Source organism: Neoarius graeffei, chromosome 5 (genome assembly GCF_027579695.1).
Source record: "Neoarius graeffei isolate fNeoGra1 chromosome 5, fNeoGra1.pri, whole genome shotgun sequence".
Classification (NCBI taxonomy): Eukaryota; Metazoa; Chordata; class Actinopteri; order Siluriformes; family Ariidae; genus Neoarius; species Neoarius graeffei.
Genome location: NC_083573.1, coordinates 64838070 through 64860392, shown reverse-complemented (window position 1 = coordinate 64860392; position 22323 = coordinate 64838070). Strand labels below are relative to the sequence as shown.

Sequence of the window (22323 nt, the reverse complement as noted above, 5' to 3'; positions counted from 1 at the left end):
TGGATTTTCATATGGACTTCAGCCCATGTCACTGAAACATCTAGAACACACCATCAACACCATCCATCTATTATCTGTAGCCACTTATCCTGTCCTACAGGGTCGCAGGCAAGCTGGAGCCTATCCCAGCTGACTATGGGCAAGAGGCGGGGTACACCCTGGACAAGTCACCAGGTCATCGCAGGGCTGACACATAGAGACAAACAACCATTCACACCTACGGTCAATTTAGAGCCACCAATTAGCCTAACCTGCATGTCTTTGACCTGTGGGGGAAACCGGAGCACCCGGAGGAAACCCATGTGGACACGGGGGAGAACATGCAAACTCCACGTCAGCCGCTGGGCTTGAACTCAGGACCTTCTTGCTGTGAGGTGAGTGTTAACCACTACACCACCGTGCCACCCCCCCATCAACACCATGAAAACGTAAAATTGTACCTGCACATGTGAAATGCAGTAGTGGATATAATGAATGGTACAACAGGGTTAGACAAGTGAATATTACACAAAAGGACCGACTTGAAACAAAAAAATTAAATCAGGAATACACCTTCCTATCTTCCCATAGGGGTGTGTGTAATAGTTTACCCCACATCATTCTTATTATGCTATGCATAAGATCCTGTCATATAATGCATTGCTCAACATTAATACTTTCATTTTTGAGCTATTGATAACCATTAGATTAACCTTACAATATAATACCACAACCAGCTGTCATGTGTACTACATGATATTATATCAGCCTGGTTAATGCTACATTATCCTATAGATGAAATGATTCCCCAGTTTTTATTGGTAAATGGTTAATTTCAGCCAGCTTGAGGTTGAAACATACAGAGGTCTATTTACCTAAACGTAACTGATGACAGCTGTAGCAAGTGAATTGTCTTGATAGATAGCTACCTAATTAGGACAAGATGACTGATATTTCACTCATATCATTTTCACTCATATATTTCTCTAAGTCATATGCTGGAGTTGGCAAAATAACCTCACATTAACACCTAATAAAGAAATGCAGAAGTACAACAGTACATTTTAAATAGGCCCACCTCATTTTTAAAATAACTTTTCGAAAAACAGAAAATTGCAGAAAAAACATTGATTCCAAAAACATTTATAGTTTCTCACTCAGAGGTGCTAATATGAAAACAAGTCCATGTCTCCAAGATAAACGTGGTGACATACAATCAGGTCCATAAGGTTTAGAACAGCGACACAAATTTCATAATTTTGCCAGTGTACACCACTATTGATTTGAAATGAAACAATCAAGATGTGATTGAAGTATAGACTTCCATCTTTATTTCATGAGGTATAATAAAAAAAATACCTCATTAGCTGTTTTGGATTTACAGCCATTATTTAAAACATGGTCCCTCCATTTTCACAGTCTCAAAGGTAGTTGAACAATCGACTGATAAACAGTTTCATGGCCAGCTATGGCCTGTTTCCTCATTATTTCATGACAAATTAAGGAGATAAAAGCTCTGGAGTTGATTCCAGGTTTTGAATTTGCATTTGGTAGCTGTTCTTAATATGCAGTCCAAAGAGGTGTCGATGCAAGTGAAGGAGGCCATCATTAATCAGGGGGGACCTATCAGAGAGATAACAGAAACGTTAGGAGTGGCCAAATCAAGAATTTGGAATATTCTTAAAAAGAAAGAATGCCCTAGAGAGCTCAGCAACACCAAAAGACCTGGAAGACCATGGAAGACAACCAAAGTAAATGACTGTAGAATTCCTTCCACGATATCTAGCCAATTCAAGGACACGCTTGAAGAGGTCAAAGTTATTATTGTCAAAGTTTACAATCAAAAGACGCCTTCATGAATGTAAATACAGAGGGTTTACCTCAAAAGGAAAACCACTGGTGACACTCAAGAAGAGAAAGGCCAGGTTAGTCTTTGCTAGACAACCTGCCCAGTTCTGTCACAAGATCCTTTGGACAGATGAAACCAACAGTAACTTGTACCAGAATGATGGGAAGAGTGCAGAGAAGGAAAGAAAGGGCCCATGATCTAATGCATACCACATCATCTGCCAAACATGGTGGACATGGGCATGTATGACTGCCAGTGGAACTGGGTCAATGGTGTTTATTGATGATGTGACCACTGATAGATGAATCAGGATGAGCAGATGAGCAGGATGAATTCTTTAGTGTGTACAGCTAGACTTTCTGCTCATATACAGTGAAATGCTGCAAAACTGACAGGACAGTGCTGCACAGTACAGATGGATAACAACCCAAAACATACCATGAAAAGAACCCAAGAGTTTCTTAAGGCAAAGAAATGGATGTTCTTAAATGGTGGAGAGAGTCACCCAATTGAGCATGTTTTTCACTTACTGAAGACAAACCTGAAGGCAGAAAGGTCCACAAGCGAGCAGCAACTGAAGGCAGTTGCCATAAAGGCTTGGTCATCTAAAGGGAGGAAACTTAGCACTTGGTGATGTCCATGGGTTCCAGACTTCAGGCAGTCATTGACTACAAAGTATTATCCAAGTATTAAAAATGATTATATTTATAATTATGTTAGTTTGACAAATTACTTTTGAGCGACTATGTAAAAATGGCTGTAATTCTGAAATGGTTAATGCAGTATTTTTGTTAAACCCCTTGAATTAAAAATGAAAGTCTGCACTTCAATCACATCTTGATTACTTCATTTCAAATCCAATTTGGTGATGTACAGAGGCAAAATCGCAAAAATTGTGTCACCATCCAAATACTTATGGACCTGACTGTATATTCCTTCATTTAGCCTTAGTAATTGCTTTACCATGGTCAGGATTGTGGTGAATCTTGAGCCTATCCCAGGAATGCTGGGAGAAAGACAGGAATATACCCGGGATGGGACTCCAGTCCATCTCAGCACACCATACACAAACAGATTCACACCTTAGGGCCATTTAGAGTCACCAATCCACCCACTGCCATGTTCTTGTGAGGTGGGAAGAAACATGATCATCAGCCAGTGGCCAATTTCTATGCCCTTGCATAGGATAGTAGAGTCTCAATATGTAGACATACTGTACATTTAAATTTCTCAACAGGTCAATGCATACTTTGCCAAATGCCTTCTACAAAAACTCATTGGCCAGCGGCAACCATTTTTTTCAATTTAAAAGTCGGTCATTCTTATAAATCATTTTACAAACTATCATAAAGCTAGAATTAACATAATATTCAAACTTGATTAGACAAGTGCTACATGATAGTTATTGGAATGTTATCCAACCTCATATTATTAAGATTTGTACAAAATTAAAAAATAAAAATGTCCTCCAAATGAACAAAATTAACTTCATGAAAATCAGACAAGATCTGATTCTTATACAAAACTGACCATGGCCTAAACATTCTTTGGTCTATAACAGCAAAATGGCTTGACCTTTCAGTGTTCTGTGAATAACTTATGAGCAGAGTGAAATGATGGTCTCGGATAAATTTTTTAAAATGTAAAATTCACATAATTAGCTGGCGGCACGATGGGGTAGTGTTGCCACCTCACGGCTCCAAGGTTTGAGCCTGAGCTCAGGTTACTGTCAGTGTAAAGAATCTGTGCATGTTTTCTTTGTATCCACATAGATTTCTTCCAAGTTCTCTGGTTTCCTCCTACCTCACAAAAACATACCAGTAGGTGGACTTGCAACTTTCCCTTAAGGCTAGTATCTCACTGGGCTGCGACAGCTTGTGAACGTCATTCACGAGAGAGTTTCAAAAGTATCTTGAAACATTTGCGGGGCTTCTCAATTTCCTCACGAGTCGCAAAGTGTCGCTCCTTTGTCGCTGAAATTTTGAACATGTTCAAAAAATTTGTGCGACAAAATTTCTCTCAAAATAGCTGCAAAAGTGTCACTGGTGTCGCAAAGCCTCACGAACCCTTCTCAAATCAGTTTCTGTGAGACAGGAAGCGTGAGAACTAAATTCGCATATTTTATCGCAGTTGTTGTGTCTCCAACTAGTCGCAGGCTGTCGCAGGCCATGAGATACTGGCTTAAAGGGCATATTCTGGACCAATTTTTTTTTATATGAAAGTATGTGGGCGGCACGGTGGTGTAGTGGTTAGCGCTGTCGCCTCACAGCAAGAAGGTCCGGGTTCGAGCCCCGCGGCCGGCGAGGGCCTTTCTGTGTGGAATTTGCATGTTCTCCCCGTGTCTGTGTGGGTTTCCTCCAGGTGCTCCGGTTTCCCCCACAGTCCAAAGACATGCAGGTTAGGTTAACTGGTGACTCTAAATTGACCGTAGGTGTGAATGTGAGTGTGAATGGTTGTCTGTGTCTATGTGTCGGCCCTGTGATGACCTGGCGACTTGTCCAGGGTGTACCCCACCTTTCGCCCGTAGTCAGCTGGGATAGGCTCCAGCTTGCCTGCGACCCTGTAGAACAGGATAAAGCGGCTAGAGATAATGAGATGAAATGAAAGTATGTCCCTTTACACACTCATCCAGAAGAGTAATTTTGCACAAGGCCATCTGTCTACAGCAGAAAAAAATAAAATAACAAAACGCATCTGGAAAAATCCCAAGGGAGTCTGGAGCCAGAATCGTGACGTCACCTGCAGAAGCGCCAGCAGGCTGCGCGAGCTTTGCACGGTTTCAGTGCACAGCCTGTGTAGACCAAGCGCTCCCATTTCTCTCTCATTGTCCAGTCTTTTGGAAAACGATGAGTACTAATCCCATCATGATTGGTGTTGCTACACCCTCCTACGATACATCTGTTAACCATTTTAATAATTACGCGATAACGTTGAAGAAATTTGCAGAAAACCACCAGGTTGTTTTCTCATAAACAAACCAGCGCTGACGTAGGATTCAGAAGGAGGCATCCCGCAGATGACGTCACGAAAATCAATGTTTCCCGGGAAATCCAAATGCAAAGTTTTTTCAGAGGTGGACCAATTCGCCTCAAATGGCTTGATTTCAACTGAATTTTTCTGGTATTGCGCAAGGTAAAAAAATTTGCAGAGAATGCAGAATGTTACAGATGTTTGACCAAAGTTTAATATAAAATAGGAGAATTACATTGATCTTGCTCCTGAATTTACCAATGATATGCCCTTTAAGTGTGAATACTGTGCTTCTATGGACTAACATCCCATTCAGGGTGTGTCCCTTCCTTGCACCCACCATGCCTGGGATAGGCTCCAGATCCACTGCCACCTTGATCAGGATAAAGAGGTTACTGGAGATGAATTAATGAACATAGATAGGTAAAATTAACTAATTGGTCCAAATGAGGGAAAAAATTGTGTGGGTGTAATAAAATATTTTGGGATAAAATTAATTTGAATGGTAGCATCTCATCTCTGGGGCAACATGATCTAGGGGCCAATATTGGTCTTTTTCACTTTCCTGAGGGTATATATATATATATATATATATATATATATATATATATAAACACCATTCTGCCAAATTGGTTGTTTCTCACATTTTAAAAACAATCAAAAGAAAAACATTCAAAACAAAATGCTTCCAGTACTATATTCTTGAAACCCTAAACTACTTAAAATGTCGATTTAAAAGTGATTTGATAAAGAAATATACAGTGAGCACCATACTTCTCTGGTTGAGACTGGAGTATAGTGTAGGCCAGCAGTATAGCAGCACTGTGTGTGTGTGCTGCACTGAAGCCGCTGTGTGCTGTGCTGTTACCCATCCCCCACAGTCAGGCGCTCGCAGTGCTGGGCTTCTTTTGCAAGCAGCAAAGCTTCAGCTAAAGAGAGACAGAAAGAGAGAGGGGTGTGGGGCGGGGAGACATGAGCAACAAGAAACGAGCTTATTCTTGTGCACAGAAATTATTTCCCCTCGTCAGATCCTCCTTTCTGTTTCTCTTAGAGGCCTGAGTGAACTACAGTGTAAATAGGCAGAGGTTATTTTGCGATGATAATGTATTCTGCTTTTCAACCGCTTGCAGTATTTTATCTGATTTTCTCCTCTCCCTCCCTCTCTCGTTCTTTTTTTCCATTTTCACTTCCTGCTTTCAGTCGTAGCCCCGCCCACCAGCAGTCCTATCTTCTGTTACCTCTTCCTCTGCTACACTCACAAGCAACTCACCCTTATTCTAGATTTCCTTCGAACCTCAGTTAAAATTTCAAACCAATTCCTCCGAGATTCACACGTTAAACTTATTGTATATTAACGTAGTAACATTTCCTAATAATTTCAGTTGAATATCTGTGTAATGTAGTTGCCAAATAATATTATAGTGTACAAGTGTAAATAATGACAGGCAATACAGGTAAAACTTATAGAGGATGTTTGGCTGGCATTCTTTGGGTCCACTTACCCCCTTAGAGAGAAGCATTACAAATCAATATAGAGTTATTCTGACTGATCATTATTGTATTGTATGAACATTTCCCTTCTCATAGGAGTGCCAGCCCCTCTGCACAGGGGATACTGAATGGTTTGGTGAGTTTGTAAATGGTGTCAATCAATTTTGTAAATATTGTCATTAAATCTGGTCCAATTTCAAGATTATTCTAATAGATTATTGGTTAAATTCTGTAACAGACTGTGTTATGATAGCATGTGTACTCAGTGTCAGATTATGTGATGAAGATCCTCTAATGATAGACCTGCAGTTAAAGAAAATTATGACGCCATGGCTACGTCATCAATCAGCGCAATCTGAGCTCGTGCAGAAAATCGTAGAAAACTGGGCTTGAATAAATAAGGATTCTTTCTCCTTGTCTATTAACATGGTTTGTTTACAGGGCGGTCACACTATGAGATTTAAATTAATATTTCTGAGTCTGTTCCGCCGTGTTTGGCCGCAATAACACTAAACTGGTCAACAAAAGTGTAAGCCCTGCGTAAAACGTTAAAATAGGACTGAATTTGTAAAAAGATTTAATAAAATCAAAAGGATTTTTTTTTTTACAAACGACCTGTTGGGTTAGTAGTCAAAAATACAAAATATGCATTACAGATTAAATATTTTTGCATGTCACTTTATGTATTGCTAAAAAAAAGTGTTTTTCTTGCTGTTATGCAACGTCAAGCTCCCCCTTCCCCGTCAAACGAGCCCATTCCGCACTGTGACGATGATCCAGTCCGGGTTTTCCTTGTTGCAGTGTGTGTCGGTAAAATGGCTGTATGAGCCTCGTGCTGGTGTGATCCGTTCCTCCGCTGTAGTCTAGTTCTGTAATAGAAACCCCCACAAATTCCGTGTCGGTTAAATTCATTCCCTGGGAACACAGTTTACTGTTCAGAGTGCTTCTGAAAAGCAGTGCAAACGGTGCAGTCCGGATTCGGTCCGGCGGTAAGGGGTGGGGATGACTCGAGATACGGGCAAATGGTTGTAAAACTGTTGTATTTACGTTTCAATGTTTAGCGTTCGATTGTGACTTGACTCGCCGAGAGGGAGAGAGAGAGAGAGGGGGGTTATCATGGCCGCTCAGGTCGCCAGCGCTACCTCTCTCAACAGCAGCCCGCCTTCCGAGCTGAAAAAAGCGGACCGAGACCCAAAGGAGGAGTCGGTACCGGCCGAGAAGCAGCAGGAAAATAAGGAGCCGGGATCAGAGATCGGATCACCGGGTCGCGGCGAGCTGCACGAGCGGCCCGAGCCTGGCAATGCTACGGGAGGAGGAGGAGGAGGAGGGGAGTCTGAGATGAAGAACGGCAACGGCAATCCTCCGCGGCTCACCAATAATCAAAATGATCCCGCCGGACCCGAAGCGAATAACCACCCGGGCATGGCTCATCAGCACCACGGGTCCGGTTTTCCGCCGCCGTCCTACGGCTACGCTCACCACTACGCACGGGGCCCTTTTCATCAACATGGCGGACAACAAAGCCCTGGCATGGCAGCCGCGGCGGCCAGCAACATGATGGAGCCTTATGGACCGAACTCACACGACCACGGGTTTCCAAACCATCAGTTCAACAGCTACGGACAATTTCCCAACCGAGCGCCGTATCCGAGCCCGGGTTACGCCATCAACTCGCCGCGCAGCGCTCCGGCTCAGGCGGCTAAGCAGCAGCAGCAAGCGGGAGGATCTCCGACTATGGCCGCGTCCTACAATAATCAGCGCTATAATATTGCAAATCCACAGGCCACGTCCACACCGACTCTAAATCAACTCTTAACCTCGCCGAGCTCCAGCCGCGGATATGGCAATTACCCGCCGAGCGACTACAACAACCAGGAAGGCGCTAACAAGGCAGCCGCGGATATCAATGCTGCTGCTGCTGCCCAGTATGGAGGGGGCCATCCGGGCTGGCAACAAAGGAGCCATCACCCGCCACCCATGAGCCCGGGAAGTACGGCTCAAACCCTCGCTAGAAACCAGGTGAGTAAGAAGCTGCACCGGTTTCTTTAGTTCCTCTTGCTTTGTTAAAAATTTGCGCTAAATATGTGCCATGAGCACGCTAGGCTAGCTATTGTCTAGCTAAGAGATACGATAAAATGGCTGCCTTCTTGGTTTTTCATACAACCGCCTGGTTTAACAGCTTTATTTTAGCTCATACAGTGTCGGGCTTGTGACTTTAAGTGTGAAAATTGTGAAAATGCAAGTTGCAATCCAAAGTCGTGGATTAAAAAAGTGTGTTTAAAAAAACCCCCACGACAAATGTATAAATTTGCTCGTTGCCAGTCGCTTAGTTTTCCCAGCACCAGATGGCTTAAACATAATTAGCTGAAGGTTATGTTGGTGTGTTGCTGTTTCGGTATTTTAATACTGGTTGTTGGCAGTGGAGAGTGATGTCTGTGTTGGAGAAGGGATAGATGACGCTTTTGTTCTTAATTTTGCTTAAACGTGTTTATTTTGCGGGTTAAACGAGCGGCCTAGCGGACGTTTCACGCCTGTGTTATTTGCAGGACGCAGCGTTATTGGAGTGCTAGTTTCTAACGTGGTTAGTGTCCGACCAAATAAATATACATGCACCGTGTTTACATCCAAGCTGAATAATTAGGGATGACCGGGATGTTCCCAGATAGCTTAGATTTGATCGTTAAAATGTGCTGGTTGAGGCGTGTAGCCGGTTGTGTGGTATTAGCCAGCTAGCGTGTGCCTGTAAACGCCAGCCAAGTGATTTGAGTAAGGCCAGATTGCTTTGCTCTGGGATTTGAATTGTGGAGGTAAAATGCTTGTGTCAAAGGCAGGAGACAGTTGGTCTTGGGTTGACACGCGAGTCGAGATCTGATTGGCTCTTCATCCTGCGCTCATGGCCATTTATAATTTCACATGATGTAACGCAGCAACAATTCCTCATTAGTTAATGTGCTCCATCTCCCCATACTCCTGCAATTTCTCTAAGTAATGTTTTATACTCTTATTAAATCTCATCCATGCATAGATATGTGCAATTTGTCTATTTAATGCAACTGTAATTAAATTAATTGAGATCAACTAATAATGCTGGGATTCTGTCTTTTCAAACATTTTTAATATTTAAGCCTGCCCCTCCATGTGAATTGTGTGTATTATTTTATATATATATATATATATATATGTGTGTGTGTAATTACACACGAAGGTTGGACACACCTAATCATTTTTTTTCCTTCTTCTTCTTCTGTATTTTGACTATTTTCTACATCGTCAAATAATCCTGAAGATGTCAAAACAATGAAATAACATTTTGTTTACCACAATTTTATGTAATTTGTTTTTTTTTTCATATTTTAGATTCTTGAAAGTAGCCAGTGTTTATCTTGATGACACTTGGCATTAGCTTCATGAGGTAGTCACCTGGAATGCTTTTCAGTTAACAGATGTGCCTTGTCAAAAGTTAATTAGTGTAATTTCATGCCTTCTTTAATGTGTTTGAGATCAAACTTTTTAAATAATAAAAATACAGTAAATAGCTCTCCAACAACTGTAGTAATCCATATTACGTCAAGAACCGTAAAGAAAAGACAAACAGCAGCATCATTAAGATTGGTACCGTATCTAATACGTACATAAACATTGGTCTAAAGGTGATGATGCAGCTTCACAAGTATTGTGCTACGTAATATCCTACAGTGTTTCAGAGCATCCTTCTTATTTACTATAGCTGTTATCCTGGACATGGGTAATTATCATATTCCATTATGCAGGAACACATCTGCATTTAAATTTGTGTGAAAATGCAGTTGTGATTTATGATTTAAAAAAGCGCTTTTATTAGTCCTTTTATTAATACCCTATGAATTTCTCTGAAAATTTTGCTGTTATATATATATATATATATATATATATATATATATATATATATATATATATATATTTGCTCTTGTGGAGGCCTGTGTTGTGATGAAATTACGAGTTATCAAATCGGATTGTAAATGAATGCAAATGAGATCCACCAACAGTTTCACTGTTTATAATTAATCAATTTCATGTTGACCATATCTGATGGGAACCCAGAGTCGGGCTGCATTGTGTGTGTAAATTTGAGCATAACATTTTTAGAACTAAAATTTGGTTGAGTTTGTAGTTAATATAAGTCAGAACCATGAATAACTATAGTTTTAGTATAGTAAATTGGGTGGCAAAATAAAGCAAGTAGGTTTTAACGTAAAGGAAAATAACAGTTGCGCAAACAGGAGGCAACTGACCTAGTTGTGGAGTCTTTTGCAGGATTATTTTGGATCATTCAAAATGCTTCACTATTATGTTTTTTTTTTTTTTAATTTACATTCATATCAGCGTACATATGAAATGCATCAGATAATGTTATTTGTGGAAGTTTGCTTTTTCAGTATGTTTCTTTAACAATTTAGTTATATTAATCGAGGATTTTGTTTGTTTATTATATTATCATTAACAGTGTATAAGAGGGTAAGTTGGATGTCGTAACACATAAGTGACTAGTGGACAGGAACCTGTTTCCACGCAGCTGAAGTGGATTCATCAGCTGCTCTAAAAACACAACTTGTTTTGGTGTCCTATAACAGTGTCATGAATTAAATGTAGATTTGTTTGCATCATTCCATGCACTTGGATTTCTGCTCTTTTCTAAGCATGTTGATTTATTAAAGATCCGTGTCAGGCAGTACAGTTCTGTCATTGGCTTTTTGTCATCTTATGCTGTCAGCTAGGACAATTAATGATATATATTTTATTTTTTTAAACACACATCCTCAGATGCTCTCCCTCATAGTGATGCGAGGACAGTAACTTAATCACGTATCTCATTTAATTTCAGAAGGTATTTAATAACATGACTGTGATAATTAAACATGTCATAACAAATTGGCGCACTTTTTTTGCCAGGCGTTCTAGTGAATATGACTGTAATAACACGTACATTTGATGGTTTGATTATACTGCATTTTATACGGCAGTTGTAAAGATATGTTGCTGATTTGTCAGAAAGGGCAGATGTATAGAAATATTAAGTACATGCTTTCTCAAGCCTTGTTTTAATCATGTAGACTATATTTCTATCTGCATTATGCCACTTAAATTATGATCTAAATATAGTGAGCTTGTATCGCAATATATGGGGGAAATTATTAGCGTAATCGCTTGATAATTGTATTCAAGTATATCCATAGTCGCATAACTGCAGCTGCAGGTTTTGTATGTCCATTTAGTATTGATAATGGTCTGTCATATTTCCATATCAATCTTAAAACTGCAAATGTTGCATAGCTAACGTTAATAAAACACAATAATGCTAATTTGTGAAAAATTGATTGCCCTGCTCTGAATTAGCAGTCCATTTATCAGGGCTGTGTGATAAACTAAATAAGAGATTAATATTTCTTTAGATATCTTTCCATTCTTGTGATAGTTTAAAAGCAGTATTGTCATCAAGCAAATCCAACATTTCTAACACATTCTAACAGAGGGTTTGTCTAATTTTGTGTGTTCCTAAATTGTGTTTTTAAAAAGTCATTTTAATTACACACCAAGTAGTCCTTCACTTGAGCTGGCCCTCATTTCACTGCCTCTTATTCATTAAACTTCTACTGGTGTGCTGCCCATACCAATTAGGAGCTTTTCCATTGCTCAGCAGAATAGTTTTTGTATTTTTTTTTATTTTTTTATTTTGTATTGTTTCTAAAAAATGTTTTACAGGTTTCATGATATTACATGTTGGGGGACCCATAGATTTATTTTCATTTTATGTAACATTTTGACTTGATTGCAAAGTTGTACAGATTTCAAATTTTGTCTCATAAATACTTTTTTTTTTTTAATTGGTGTGGAAGTGTTTCAGTGAATCTGTATATTTGTTCATTAAAAAAAAAAATTAATGGTGAGATGGTTGAATGAGTAAACCTACAAGTTAAGAGACAATTAACTGATCTGCCTCAGCTTGTTACTTAATTTTTGGAGCGGTTCTCACTTTCATGTTTTTTTTTTTTTTTTTACCTGTTTAGCCCTGCACCAGCACTTTTTTATTTATTATTTTTTTATTAACATAATTTGATGTTTTAGACTTGTGTCTATCTTTGCAGTACATGTAAAAGGATGCTATAGTGGGAGAAGTATACAAAATAAGTACGAGGGAGACTCCACACATTCTCTGCACAAAAGCATTACTGAAAGTTCAGCTTACATAATAGCGTTCTTCAGCTTTTGTCACAGAAATTGACAGCTTGTGCATGATCTCTGACATAGCCATGTCGATAAATGAATTATTTATTTTTTATATCTATAAAGCCATGCAGACTTTTTACCAGTCACACTCATCAGAGTGCAGTTTTAGCGTGTGACAGATCCTCTTTGTTCACCTTTTCATTTGTGTGTTCATCAGCACCACCAAATTTCCAGATGTTTTTTGGCCATTGCATTATCATTCTCTAGCTGTACTTTTATACAGTGGTGCTTGAAAGTTTGTGAACCCTTTGGAATTTTCTATATTTCTGCATAAACATGACCTAAAACATCAGATTTTCACCCAAGTCCTAAAAGTAGATAAAGAGAACCCAGTTAAACAAATGAGACACACACATTATATTTGGTAATTTATTTATTAAGGAAAATGAGCCAATATTACATATCTGTGAATGGCAAAAGTATGTGAACCTCTAGGATTAGCAGTTCATTTGAAGGTGAAATTAGACTCGGGTGTTTTCAATCAATGGGATGACAATCAGGTGTGAGTGGGCACCCTGTTTTATTTAAAGAACAGGGATCTATCAAAGGCCCTGTCCACACGGCAACGGATTCAGGTGAATCCGATACAATTGTTTATCGTTTCGGCCTGGCGTCCACACGGCACCGTCGTTTTGGATGCCCCAAAACGCAATCTTTTGAGAACGGGTTCCAGAGTGGAAAGATCTGGCAACGTTGCCGTTGCGAAGTTGTCTGGATGAGTAGAATGGATTTGTTTACGATGACGTCACAACCACATGACTGTGAGTGCTTCACACCGGGTAGAAGTGTAACGAACTCGATGCGAGTTGTCAACAAATCCTATAACTTGGTTCATGAAACGCGCTTACAAAATATTTTCACTGTGAATACTTATTGTGTAACGGTGCAAAGTGAGAGAGAGAGAGAGAGAGAGAGTAGCCCTTAGGGCAGAGTCAATCCCGCCAGCAAAAATAGGGAAAAAAAGGAGCGATCTCACCTCTTCAGATGTTGGTTTAAGTCCTACAATACATTCCTCGAAAAGGGCGTAGAAGAACAAATTAATCCATCAACGTGTAGCATTCAATTTATTCCGGACCATTAAAGACGCCACCTTCCGCGTAGAATCATACATCATCCTCGCCGCCATATTGGATGGGTCAAAGCGGAGAATAAAGATGCCTCATTCATGTGCTGCGTTTAACTGTACCAACAGGTTTGCCGTCCAAATGAGATCACATGGGATTACCTTTCACAGGTGAGACTGGAAAAATACTTTTCATTGTATTTGGTCATTATAATGTAATTTTACGAACAGATTTTTCTGACTTTGTGGCTAATATGAAGTCTTGCGCATAATAGTTTATGCGCATGCGTCCTTACTACTTCTATTGTTCTGGTGTCTCCGAAGGGACCGTCTTACAGCGCCCCTAGAGGTGTGGCATGTGTATTGCATCGTTTTCAGCAAGCGTTGCGTTGCCATATGGACCTGATATTTTACTGATCGTTGCCCATTTGGACGCGATATTTTTTTAAATAACATCTCGTTGCCGTTGTCGTGTGGATGTAGCCAAAGTCTGATCTTCACAACACATGTTTGTGGAAGTATATCATGGCACAAACAAAGATTTCTGAGGACCTCAGAAAAAGCGTTGTTGATGCTCATCAGGCTGGAAAAGGTTACAAAACCATCTCTAAAGAGTTTGGACTCCACCAATCCACAGTCAGACAGATTGTGTACAAATGGAGGCAATTCAAGACCATTGTTACCCTCCCTGGGAGTAGTCGACCAACAAAGATCACTCCAAGAGCAAGGTGTGTAATAGTCGGCGAGGTCAGAAAGGACCCCAGGGTAACATCTAAGCAACTGAAGGCCTCTCTCACATTGGCTAATGTTCATGAGTCCACCATCAGGAGAACACTGAAAACAGTGGTGTGCATGGCAGGGTTGCAAGGAGAAAGCCACTGCTCTCCAAAAAAACATTGCTGATCGTCTGCAATTTGCTAAAGATCACATGGACAAGCCAGAAGGCTATTGGAAAAATGTTTTTTTGTGGCTGGATGAGACCAAAATAGAACTTTCTGGTTTAAATGAGAAGCGTTATGTTTGGAGAAAGGAAAACGCTGCATTCCAACATAAGAATCTTATCCCATCTGTGAAACATGGTGGTGGTAGTATCATGGTTTGGGCCTGTTTTGCTGCATCTGGGCCAGGACGGCTTGCTATCGTTGATGGAACAATGAATTCTGAATTATACCAGCAAATTCTTAAGGAAACTGTCAGGACATCTGTCCATAAACTAAGGCCCTGTCCACATGACAACAGATTCAGGTGACTCCGATACAATTGCTTATCGTTTAGGCCTGGCGTCCACACGGCACCGGCATTTTAGGTGCCCAAAACGCAATCTTTTTGAGAACGGGTTCCAGAGTGGAAAGATCTGGCAACGTTGCCATTGTGAAGTCGTCTGGTTGAGTAGAACGGATTTGTTTACGATGACATCACAACCACATGACTGTCAGTGCTTCACGCCGGGTAGAAGTATAACGAACTCGATGCGAGTTGTCAACAAATCCTATAACTTGGTTCATGAAACGCGCTTACAAAATATTTTCACTGTGAATATTTATTGTGTAATGGTGCAAAGAGAGAGAGAGAGAGACAGAGAATAGCCCTTAGGGCAGAGTCAATCCCGCTAGCAAAAATAGGGAAAAAAAGGAGCGATCTCACCTCTTCATATGTTGGTTTAAGTCCTACAATACATTCCTCAAAAAGGGCGTAGAAGAGCAAATTAATCCATCAACGTGTAGCATTCAATTTATTCCGGACCATTAAAGACGCTGCCTTCCACGTAGAATCATACGTCATCCTCGCCGCCATATTGGATAGGTCAAAGCGGAGAATAAAGATTAGCTGCGTTTAACTGTACCAACAGGTTTGCCGTCCAAACGAGATCACATGGGATTACCTTTCACAGGTGAGACTGGAAAAATACTTTTCATTGTATTTGGTCATTATAATGCAAGTTTACTAACAGATTTTCCTGACTTTGTGGCTAATATGAAGTCTCGCGCATAATAGTTTATGCGCATGCGTCCTTACTTCTTCTATTGTTCTGGTGTCTCCGAAGGGACCGTCTTACAGCGCCCCTAGAGGTGTGGCATGTGTATTGCATCGTTTTCAGCAAGCGTTGTGTTGCCATATGGACCTGATATTTTACTGATAGTTGCCCATTTGGACGCGATATATTTTTAAATAACATCTCGTTGTCGTGTGGATGTAGCCTGAATCTCAAGAGAAGGTGGGTCATGCAGCAAGACAACGACCCTAAGCACACAAGTCGTTCTACCAAAGAATGGTTAAAGAAGAATAAAGTTAATGTTTTGGAATGGCCAAGTCAAAGTCCTGACCTTAATCCAATTGAAAGGTTGTGGAAGGACCTGAAGCGAGCAGTTCATGTGAGGAAACCCACTAACATCCCAGAGTTGAAGCTGTTCTGTACGGAGGAATGGGCTAAAATTCCTCCAAGCCAGTGTGCAGGACTGATCCACAGTTACCAGAAACGTTTGGTTTCAGTTATTGCTGCACATTGGGGTCACACCAGATACTGTAAAAGGTTCACATACTTTTGCCACTCACAGATATGTAATATTGGATCATTTTCTTCAATAAATAAATTACCAAGTATAATATTTTTGTCTCAATTGTTTAACTGGGTTCTCTTTATCTACTTTTAAGACTTGTGTGAAAATCTGATGATGTTTTAAGTCACATTTATACAGAAATATTGAAAATTCTAAAGGGTTCACAAACTTTCAAGCACCACTGTAGATGCAAGTTTTTTGTTTGTCAGGAATCATCAGTACAGCAGTTTTTGTTGATCAGGTTATATTAGTGGTTGTTTTTGTTTCTTCCTTCCCCCTCCCGCTTCTTCACTGTATAACTAAGGATGTAAGATTATAAGTTATTACCACATATTCACATTTTCTGATAGGGCTCACAGTGCATGTTAGCTATTTGGTTTGTGAAAACGTGTGAGTGAGCTGTTTGTGTAATTAAAATTTTTTATAATGTAGAGGATATTGCGTGGTGGCGCGAAGATATGAAGTTTATTTTCAAGTGGTGAATGTATATTTCACGAGTGAGCAAATGAGTGAAGTATTTTTCAACACAAAGCTAAACTTCATATCTTTGTGCAACCATGTAATGTTCTTTATATTATATAGGTACATTCATTAAAAATAATTTTGAACTGGTTCGCCATTTTGACAATGCGTGTCTAGTCGGTGGGAAAACGCTGGGAGTCTGAGTGAAATATCAGGAAATGTCACTCAGATCCACAGTGTGTGGTTTTTTTTTTTGGTTTTTTTTTGTATTTTTCAAAAAAAGTTTTCATATCTTCAAGCCAACGTGTGATTTGATTTTTATAAAAAAATTTTTATTTTTACAATGGAGACACATTCGCAAATAATAAGTACCCAAATTTATCAAAACAATTCATTGATATCCTCACTACATGTTAATAAAAATATATGAGAATGAGGACAGACAGACTATATAGGTGATGATGAAATTGAGAGCAAGTCTGTGACTGGTCTTGTATTTAGTGTATAGCTATAGGTATGTGTATATGTATGTACTGTATATATGTATTGTATGTGTGTCTATATGCATAACATAAGTATCTGTATATATGATTTGGTCGATATTATACCATGTCGGTATGTTTTGGTATGTTGGTATGTTTTCTTTTTTGTTTATTGCTTTTGTTTTCTTTTGTGTGTATATATAGTTTATTATGGTGGAAAGTGACATGTGATTAGCGGTGGTATAGAGGGTTAGGATTGGATAAGTTATTACTTCTTCCTAATCCTTTCTGAGCATTATGTTATTGCCTTGTGGCTACGCTATTCTGTTTGTTTATGACGATGTTTTGATTATTGCATTTTTTTAATTTAAATTTTTGTTTTTATATCTTCTTTATTGTTCAGAATAAAGTAATCAATCAACCACATGTTGAAAAATGTTACCCAACGTCCCGGATGTAGTTCGTATGAAAAATACGAGAGGCGTATTTCCCAGTAAAACACTCGTCCATATAATTTTAAAAAAGTGTGTGGGTTTATTTTTTATTTTTTGTCCCTGTAATCTTTTTTTTTTTTCTTTTGTTGATTTTTTTTAAAGAATAATGTTGCATGTTTAAAGCGTGGCAGAGCTCCTAGAAATAATGTGATCCATACCTATTTATCTGTAGTCTAATACTGATGTCACTATTCCAGATTTCATTATTCTTCCCTTATTAGGTACATTTTCAGTTCCTGATCGACTTGGTTTGAAGATGTCTTTTATTTGTTTAAAACCGGTAGCTGTGTAGTTGTTGGTCTTGTGTTTTGGAGTTGCTCAGTGGCTTGTGATGAGAACAGTGCTATGCTGTATGGTGTCCTCAAGGCTCTCGCTTCATATGTTGACGTGCCAGTGCCCTCCCCATCCCCCACAGCCAATCAAAGAGCCAGGCCAGCTTTGTCTCCTGCCAAGAGAGCCTTCACTTTATCTTATGCAGATTAGCCATGTGCTGCTTTTATTTATTTTATTTTTCAATTTGGACTCTGGAAAATGTCAAGAGCTGCTATGGCTCAGCCTTTTAAAACTGGGGTTGTTTATCAAACCAGGCCGTCTGTCAGTCCTGCAGGGAAATAAAAACAGCTTATATAAAAAACACGAGGACTGGGCAGTATTACAGTATGATATTGATATTGTGCTGCAATACATTTTTCTAAGATATTATATTTCTCTGATCAGTATTTTTATAACAGTTATGTAAAGCAGCAGGTTAAGATTATGATACTGTATGGAAGTGTTTTCCCTCCTTTTCAATGTTAAGCATTTTTATAAACTTTTTTTTAAACAAGTAGTATTGAATATTTGTTTAAAAAACACCTCTGTTCTGTTCGTAGTTAGTCAGCAAACCTGTATTTTTGCGATGTGTATTATGTAGCATATGCCGCTTTTCCACTACCAACGCGGCTGAGTTGGGCTGAAGGCCTCTGCATGCTCGTGCGACAAGGCTTTCGCAGATAGCTTTTCGCAGACAGTTGTAATTTATTGTTGAGCGGGGATAATAGGCGTGCGCGATGTTATTCACCGGCACAACGCAAGGGGGCGCAAAGTCGCTAGGAGTAGTTGGTGGGTGTGGTTAGTGGAGTGTTTATCCTCCGGTTACTTAGAATGACTAGAACTTTTTTTTTATAATGACTAGAACTGGAGTCGTATAGATGTACGTACTTCTTCAATCAACCGCTCTTCATGCTGCTCCATCTTTGCTCATGTTTTTAAAAATGCCGGTCGTGAAAACAAACCAAACCGGGAAAGTAGTGAAGCGGAAGTGCGTGTACAGCGGATGTAGAGTGGACCAATCAGAGCCCTCTTGTCTGCGACGCTGTCTGCGAGGCTTCTGCGGTGGTCACAATTTTTGGGAGGTGCGCGCAGAGCGTCTGCGAAGGTGGGGGGGCTACGCAGACACTGTCTGCAACGCTATCTGCGAGGACTGGGTTGTCAGCATAAATTGGCCTTCAGCCGTGCCGTGCTGAGTCGAGCTGAGTGGGGCTGTTGGAGTTGCATTTCGACTACAACCGCGCTGAACCGTGCTGGCTGGAAGTGGGTGGACACATTGGGTGGAGTTAGCGAAAGTGGGTGGACGTCAGGCGATGTCGTTAGGCGGCGCAAACGGTGACATCAGTGACCTTTTAAGCGGTAGTCTCACAACCCGGAGAGTAAATAATAAACATGGAGGACATGGTGTCGTTAGTGTTGCTGGTCTTGGTTCTGTGGCTTGTTGTCACCGACAATGCCAACAGATACTGGCAAGAGCGTATAGATGAGGCGAGGCGCATAATGCTTCAGAAATTCTCGTAATTCGTAATTCTCCTTCTTCCGGGTTTACGGTGTTTACAGATCCCAGCGTGCTCGCGGGGCGTGTGTGGGCATGTGAGGACACTCCTCCTCACCAATCAGTGCACAGGGGAGTGTCTCCTCATGCCCCTAGCCTCACTCAGCTCGGTTTGGCTCGCTTCAGCCCCACTCCAAAACCGTGCGAGTTTTGGGGGCTGAGCAGGGCTGAAGCGAGCTGAGTCGTGCTGTTCTTAGATGGTCGAAACGCGAGCCTTGTCGGGCTGAAGTGAGCTGAAAAAGGGTAGTGGAAAAGGGCCATTAGACGTGTTCAGGTACTGTGATGTGATGTGACGTGATGTTTTGGCTTGATCACTGATTCCTAATAAACACACTTGGATATTTGTAGACTCTTATTGTGATTTTTTTTTTTTTTTTAAAGGGACAATAATTGTCTTTTGTAATGGCAGTTAAGTCATTGTTAGTTGTTTTTTAAAATGTTATTGAAATGGTTTGAAGAATTTGACCTCTGACTCCTTTGAGAATGGAAGTGGCTTCCTTTCAAATAGCATGACACTTGTCTTAGTTGCTTTGACCTTATTTTTGGTGTCCTGAATATTAAATATTCCCACTATTTTATTTATAAGTCAAATTACTCATTTAATGTAGATTAAGTGTTCTACACAAAAAGGACATTTTTCTAATAAAATGTCTGTTCTGCTTATTTCAAGTCATTTATCAGGTCAGCATCTGTAAGATATATAATTTTAAACAGGAAAGTTTTTTTGAGTTGATTTTGAAGGATGATTTGTTGGCTCTGTTTGAAAAATCTATCCCTCGTCCTGGTGCATGTCTATACCGTCTATCTTGAGTCACATTGCAAAACATTCCCAGCTAATGGCGTTATGGCTCATGTCATTCATTCGGTGCCAAGAATGCTTGGGGAAGCCAACTTGGCTCAGGCTCAAACAAAAGTACAGCTGGGATGTGTTAAATATTCGGCAGACTGGGCCATTGGAAATGAGTTATATATAGCACTCTTGACTTCCTTAACTAAGGCAGAAAAAGGTAACACTCAGGTTAATAACCGTGGGAAAGTGTTTGTTTTCTGTGTCTCCTTAATTTCTTTCTTCTTACTCTTCACTTACTGAATTTTTTTTTTTTTTGACCTATTGGCCCTGTTATCGATACCAGCTCCCAGTGTTCCAGTAGCTTTTGACCAATTACAGTATAAACCTGAACAGAAAAAGCAAGTTTTAAATGAAAGCTATGGACTAATGTCGTGTGTGTTAGCACAATATGCCATAGTTTTATTAACCTTTTTTTTTTTTTGTACAATGTGAGAAATGCTCTACCATTTTGATCAATAAAATGTTTTTATCTGAATGTGTGAAACCAAAAGGATGCAAACTATTAAAATAGATTTTGGATTTCTTTTTTAGTTTTTTGACCAATTTGTAGATTTGTTTTTAGCCAAAAATGTTCATTTCTGTTTATCAGTGGAATGGATGGCACATTTGTGTAGTTGCTGCTTTGCCGCTCCAGGGACCTGGTTTGATCCTGAGCTGTGTGGAGTTTCACGTATTCTTCCTGTGTCTTCATTAGTTTCCTCCAGGTTCTCCAGTTTCCTCCCACTTCGCAAAATGTGAATATAGTTGTGAAACACATTCCAGGAACACTGGCTATGATCTGGATTAACCACCACCCTGACCAGGATAAAGCAATTACTGATGATAAATGAAAGAAAAAACTACTTTAATATCATTCCACACACCTTTTATACAGTAAAAATCCTTTCGTATATATATATATATATATATATATATATATATATATATATATATATATATCATCTCATTATCTGTAGCCGCTTTATCCTGTTCTACAGGGTCGCAGGCAAGCTGGAGCCTATCCCAGCTGACTACGGGCGAAAGGTGGGGTACACCCTGGACAAGTCGCCAGGTCATCACAGGGCTGACACATAGGTGGGGTTTACATTAGACCATATCAGCGGATCATCAGATTAACGTTTTTAAAAACGATTAGCGTGCACACAGCAACGCCAATACACGGATACGCTAATCACATGACTAATTCGGCACGTAAGTTGAAATGTGTCAGTGCGGCTCAGCGCTTCCTCCTCAGCGGCTGCGCTCCAAATCACTCCGCCCTGAACAGCAAGTGCCCTCTGGAGGGTGCGCACTCCGGCCCTGCGCAGCTCACAGAGCGCTCGAGTGAAGCACACGAGCAGTGATTCGGGACTGAGCCGCTGTGTGTGAGATCCCAGTGCATATCGGGCATGCGCAAGTCACTTACCACTTGCAAGTGGAAGGATGGCAAGCCTAAAGACAATCATAACTACACAATGGGCAGTATTTGCATCAGTATTTGCAGTATTTTCATACTTTTATACTCTTTAATGAAAGGTGATACAAGGCGGAAGTCCGCGCCGTTTTTCAGCAGTCGCGTCACATGACCAACGCCAGCAAATCAGGAAGGTGGATGTCACAGTGACGTTGTCCAATGACGACGCCAGCTAGAGCTCAGCACAGCGTATCCGCGTATCCTCAATGTTTACACAGCACCGGATCAGACACGAACTGGATTGAATACGTGGGCTCTGGCGGATTCCCGTTTCCCGGCGTTTTAATGTGAACGGACAGTGCATCCGCGAAGAAAACGAGACAGATACGGTTTAATGTAAACTTGGCCATAGACACAGACAACCATTCACACTCACATTCACACCTACGGTCAATTTAGAGTCACCAGTTAACCTAACCTGCATGTCTTTGGACTGTGGGGGAAACCGGAGCACCCGGAGGAAACCCACGCGGACACGGGGAGAACATGCAAACTCCGCACAGAAAGGCCCTCGTTGGCCACGGGGCTCGAACCCAGACCTTCT

General features: G+C 40.4%; 1 protein-coding gene and 1 long non-coding RNA gene across 5 annotated transcripts in view; one reads left to right on the top strand and one right to left on the bottom strand.

Moving 5' to 3' along the window:
• Positions 1-1390: 1390 nt before the first annotated feature.
• LOC132886974 (uncharacterized) lies at positions 1391-8194 on the bottom strand. The gene is made up of 3 exons (XR_009654756.1): positions 5573-8194; positions 2359-2496; positions 1391-1602 (listed from the first exon to the last, which is right to left on the bottom strand). It is a non-coding gene; the product is annotated as an uncharacterized LOC132886974 (long non-coding RNA).
• The window catches only part of arid1aa (AT-rich interaction domain 1Aa), a 40934-nt gene continuing 25690 nt past the window's right edge, over positions 7080-22323 (top strand). For 3 of the 4 annotated variants that reach the window (XM_060922244.1, XM_060922245.1, XM_060922243.1), the window contains exon 1: positions 7080-8308. In XM_060922244.1, the coding sequence (XP_060778227.1) occupies positions 7406-8308 (903 nt within the window). In that variant the 5' untranslated portion in view covers positions 7080-7405. The remainder of the gene's footprint in view (positions 8309-22323) is intronic. The other variant, XM_060922246.1, reaches the window with a different exon arrangement.